Source organism: Lottia gigantea, assembly GCF_000327385.1.
Source record: "Lottia gigantea unplaced genomic scaffold LOTGIsca_2254, whole genome shotgun sequence".
Taxonomy (NCBI): domain Eukaryota; kingdom Metazoa; phylum Mollusca; class Gastropoda; family Lottiidae; genus Lottia; species Lottia gigantea.
The window spans coordinates 1-5,452 of NW_008708604.1; the positions used below are offsets into that span (position 1 = coordinate 1).

The 5,452-nt window shown below is 38.8% G+C and overlaps 1 protein-coding gene across 1 annotated transcript; it reads left to right on the top strand.

Annotated features, from left to right (window-relative positions):
* Positions 1–1,226: 1,226 nt before the first annotated feature.
* LOTGIDRAFT_176616 (hypothetical protein) lies at positions 1,227–4,348 on the top strand (the record flags this gene model as incomplete). Its single annotated transcript, XM_009054806.1, has 4 exons — positions 1,227–1,450; positions 2,301–2,465; positions 3,719–3,768; positions 4,152–4,348. The coding sequence occupies 4 exons, from the start codon at positions 1,227–1,229 to the stop codon at positions 4,346–4,348; spliced, it is 636 nt and encodes a 211-aa protein (XP_009053054.1).
* Positions 4,349–5,452: the final 1,104 nt, after the last annotated feature.

Consider the following 5,452-nt stretch of genomic DNA (forward strand, 5'->3'; position numbering starts at 1 on the left):
TTAATAAATATTCTGGAAGTATCTAATCATAAAATTGTCTTATTTATGATGGTAACATACTCTCTGTCGATTGGCTGTATACTTTAGCGTATAATCCAATCCAATCGCTGCAGTCGAGGTATCAGACTGAGTTTGTAATATCTTGACATTGTGAAGAAAAAAAAAGGGAAAAAACTGTTGGTTGCATGAATAGAAAATAGAAAAAAACACCGCACAAAAAATGTTGAATACAGAAGACAGGCATGCTCAAATATTGATTTAAATTACTAACTTTAATACATTGAACAATTTGTAGACTTGGTAGTATCATCCGATAAAATGCTTTGTATTCTAATTTAATGGTAGTTAGCTGACTGATTTTCGCCTTGTTCAATCTATAATTATAAATGCCCGTGCTTCGTATGTAAATAAGTCTGAAAAAATGGTCTGATTTGAACTTAATTGCTTAAAAAAAAAATAATAAAAAAGGTTAACATAGTGACCATTATAATATCAATATATAAGGCAGCTGATTAGTTTTCATTCGCCTCTAAGTCCATGTAATGCACATATGCATTTTTGATTGTATAACTCCCTATATTCAATGTTGATCCGATAATATTTTGCCAGAATACCAACATCTCCTGTTACCAGCCCAGTAACATCACCTGCTACCAGCCCAGTAACATCACCTGCTACCAGTCCAGTTACATCCCCTGCTACCAGTCCAGTTACATCTCCTGCTACCAGTCCAGTAACATCCCCTGCTACGAGTCCAGTTACATCTCCTGCTACCAGTCCAGTTACATCCCCTGTTACCAGTCCAGTAACTTCTCCCGTAACCAGTCCAATAACATCCCCTGCTACCAGTCCAGTAACATCACCTGTTACCAGTCCAGTAACATCACCTGTTACCAGTCCAGTAACTTCTCCTGTTACCAGTCCAGCAACGTCTCCTGTTACCAGTCCAGCAACATCTCCTGTAACCAGTCCAGCAACATCTCCTGTAACCAGTCCCGCAACATCCCCCGTTACCAGTCCGGCAACATCTCCTAATACTTCGCCATCAGAGCTAGGTATTATGATAACTTAAACTCTTTCAGAAATAAGTATCAAACGGCATTGGTTATCTTGATTTTTCATAGCTGATTGACCACCAATTTCGCAGAAAAGTATCTGTGCCATCGCAGTCCTCTATATATTATATTCTTTCTACCTGCCGCTCCTAATTCAATCTGAGCTCAAGAATGTCTCTCTTGTCTTTACTGATATGTCACATTGTTTCCCATATAGAGTGTATTAACAGTTGTTCAGTGGACACGGCATTGGGAATATATGCTATCTGTGGTAGTTGTGTCGATTATGTTACGTGTATTGGTGCAACAGGAATTCTACAAACTTGTACTGGTGGATTGATATTCGATTCTGTAGTTGGCTCTTGTAATACCGTTGAAAGAGGTGTTTGTGGAGGGTAAGTATGATATAAGTATGATTTAATTGATGAAATAAGAATCAGGTGTATTACATTTGACCTGACGAGTTGAGAATTCAAAACAAAATATTTTCTCGATGGCCGTACGTGTTCTGCGAGTTCATCTGACACATGCTCGTCCGGTCGACATATCGAGGCCAATCGTTGCATACATGGTATTTCTACAATAAGGACGTCGGACAAACTTGTTACTACAGTATACTTTGTGCCTTTACTCAAATTTTCATTTCTAATTGCCAGAATACCAACATCTCCTGTAACCAGTCCAGCAACATCTCCCTCAACCAGTCCAGTAACGTCTCCCGTGACTAGTCCAGTTACATCTCCAGCTACTTCACCATCAACTCTGGGTATAAACATTTTTAGAAATTGGTAACATCATAAATTTCTTAATTTGAAGGGATTGAGTATTAAGCATTCGCTTAAAGATGATGAAACTGGTGGAGTGCTTACTTTCTCGCTACTTTCAATCGCAATCAAATAATCAAAGTATGCAAAGCAGTCTACTTTGATGTCCCCGGGTTAGAAGATTGAAGAACACCTCAATTTTTAACTTAAACACAGTGGCGTGTTTAGGTGATGTGCCATGCCCCCTTCCCATAAGAAAGGTCTTATTTTGAAGTATAAATTTAGCACTCTAAATTCATCGCGGGCCATCCGAAATTCGTTGCCGTTGGGGCCTCTGGCAGCCTCATCGGAGAGACACCTCTTATTTTTGCTTCACCCTGTCCTCGGGCATTTTCTAGATTAGCCTCTGCTCACCACACCAATATTTAAAAGATGTACAACTAATGCGTCACATTGTTCTCCATTCAGAGTGTATTAACAGTTGTTCAGTGGACACGGCATTGGGAATATATGCTATCTGTGGTAGCTGTGTCGATTATGTTACGTGTATTGGTGCAACAGCGATTCCACAAACTTGTACTGGTGGATTGATATTCGATTCTGTTGGTGGCTCTTGTAATACCGTTGAAAGAGGTGTTTGTGGAGGGTAAGTATAGTACAAGTGTAATCGTAACAAAAATTGCATTTTTTCCCTTTGATGCTTGTAAGAAATTAATCGCTTAAAATGTGTGTTCGAGGAAAACCACGGTCTATTATCAGCAATTTCTCTGTGAACCATACTTGAATAACTTAACATGAAAGCCAAAAAGAATCTAAAAGGAAAGCAGGTGCTACAACTAGTTCATTTTGATGTGATTGCAAAGCTGAATCTGGTTTATTATTTTTGACCTATTTAATTTCCCATTTCTACTTGCCAGAATACCAACATCACCTGTTACCAGTCCAACAACATCTCCGATAACCAGTCCAGCAACATCTCCTTCTACCAGTCCTGTAACATCACCCGTAACTTCGCCATCAGTTCTGGGTATAATGCTTTAAATTACATGTATTGAATTCTTTTTTTTTTAAATTAGCGATCGAATAAGCACAGACAACAAAACGTCTCACCGGGTCTGTTGACATCGCTTTGAAAATGGTATAGCTCCCAAAACAATTGATGAAAGAACACTTGAATTATTCACTCGCTCTATTTTTCGTGTCCTCGATCGTTTTCCAGATAGGCCCCTGCTCATGCATGCTTGTCTCGCCAAAATTACAAAGCTGTACAATCTATATCTAATCCGTCACATTGTTCTCCATTCAGAGTGTATTAACAGTTGTTCTGTGGGCACGGCATTGGGAATATATGCTATCTGTGGTAGTTGTGTCGATTATGTTACGTGTATTGGTGCAACAGCAATTCCACAAACCTGTACTGGGGGGTTGATATTTGATGCTGTTAGTGGCTCTTGTAATACCGTTGAAAGAGGTGTTTGTGGAGGGTATGTATGATACACGTATAATTCATTGTATGGAATAAGAAAAAAAATCCGTACAAGTAAAAGTATTCCCTTAATCAAAATATCATCCAAATAAGCCCAAAATCGAAAGTAAAAGTTTATAGTAGTGGACTCCGCAAAAGAGAAGTACCATCAGGTGTTTCGAAAAGAGCAGGAGTGGTCTGCTTCACGCGCTATAGTGGTTTATTATCTTTGATCTATTAAGGGTAACGATGGTAACGGTAGGAACTTAAACCTTAATCCACGTCGATTGACGGTGCAAAAAGACAGAATAACGATGCAATCTGACATATACAGGTCCGACGGACATAGAGAAACATTGTTGCATTCATCGTACGGCGATATAATTTCTACAGTATATTCGTTGTTTTTGATTAATTGTTTTTTAATTTGTCAGGATACCAACGTCGCCTGTTACAAGTCCAGTAACATCTCCACCAAATCCCGGTATGACTTTTTTCAGATTAAGCACATATTTTAAATATTTATTAGTTTTGCTGTCCACTTTATCTGTGGAAGTGACGATTGTTGAACTTTTAAATAATGATCAATACATCAATTGAAGAGCGATAGAGAATTGTCAGAACAGATCCCGAAACATGTTGTTCGTCAGAGTGTGACGCCTTGCGATCTGCAGACAACTGCAGTGGTCCAAGTCGATGTCTGAATATCGGACATCAACATGTTTCGGGTTGTCTAGATATCCGAAGGTCGCACAACGTGAAACTCTGAGGAAGAGTTTGTTTCAGGTTCTGTTTTAGTTGTCGCACATCGTGAAACAATTAACATTTTTATTTCTATTTTATCGGTTGTATTTTTTTTCCATTCAGTTTGTATCAGCAGTTGTACGGATACATCAGCCACAGGAATCTTTGCTATTTGTGGAAGTTGTGTTGATTATATTATATGTGCTAATGGATTATCACTACCACAAACTTGTACTGGAGAATTGATATTTGATTCTGTAACTGGTACTTGTACAACTGTTGAAGGTGGTGTTTGTGGAGGGTATGCATCGTTTACATAAACCTTACTGTATGGAATAAGATTCAGGGGCCTTATTCCTGACTTGCAATGCTTTTAGTGTTCCAGTCATCTGATTGGTCAATCACTAAAATTGATTTTAAATTTAGTTTGGTTGTCCAATAAGATTTTTTTAAATCTGAATTTTATTGAGGTTTTGGAGAATAAGGTTTGGTTGTTATCCTGTTCTAAGTGGAAGTTCTCACAATGAGAATTCATACTCTTACACAGTTTGCTAGATATATGGAGCATGGCTTAGTGCTAGAGGGACTGGCATGTGAATTAAAAATAGACCAATGTTTCCTGCCATTATTCTTGTCCTCGGCTTCTCCCTTAATAAATTTATTGATGGAACAAGGAATTTGATACTAAAGTATACAAGGTGTATTTGCTTTTCAGAATAACTACATCACCAGTTACGAGTCCAGTAACTGCTCCTGTAACCAGTCCTCTAACGTCTCCGGTTACCAGTCCAGTAACGTCTCCGGTTACAAGTCCAGTAACATCTCCTGTTACCAGTCCATTGACATCTCCTGTTACCAGTCCAGTAACCTCTCCCTCTACCAGCCCAGTAACTAGTCCAGTAACATCTCCCTCTACAAGTCCAGTAACCTCTCCCTCTACCAGCCCAGTAACATCTCCAGTAACTAGTCCAGTAACATCACCCGTTACCAGTCCAATAACTTCTCCGGTAACCAGTCCAGTAACATCTCCAATAACTAGTCCAGTAACATCTCCCTCTACCAGTCCAGTAACATCTCCAGTAACTAGTCCAGTAACATCACCCGTTACTAGTCCAATAACTTCTCCGGTAACCAGTCCAGCAACTTCTCCTCTAACCAGTCCAGCTACAAGTCCAACAACATCACCTAATCCCGGTAAAACTATTGTTTAGATGATGCTTATGTATTCATCTAACTATTTACTTTAGCGGTTGGTAGAACTCATGATTTCTGTAATAACTGCACACCACTGTAATAATATTATATAGCTCAAATTGAGATCATTTGAGCCAGTTGAGACAAATCCCATGATACTACATCAATTACAAAATACGTCCAAAGTTTGATGATCACAGTGTTTCTACAGCTATTGATGATGGAATTGG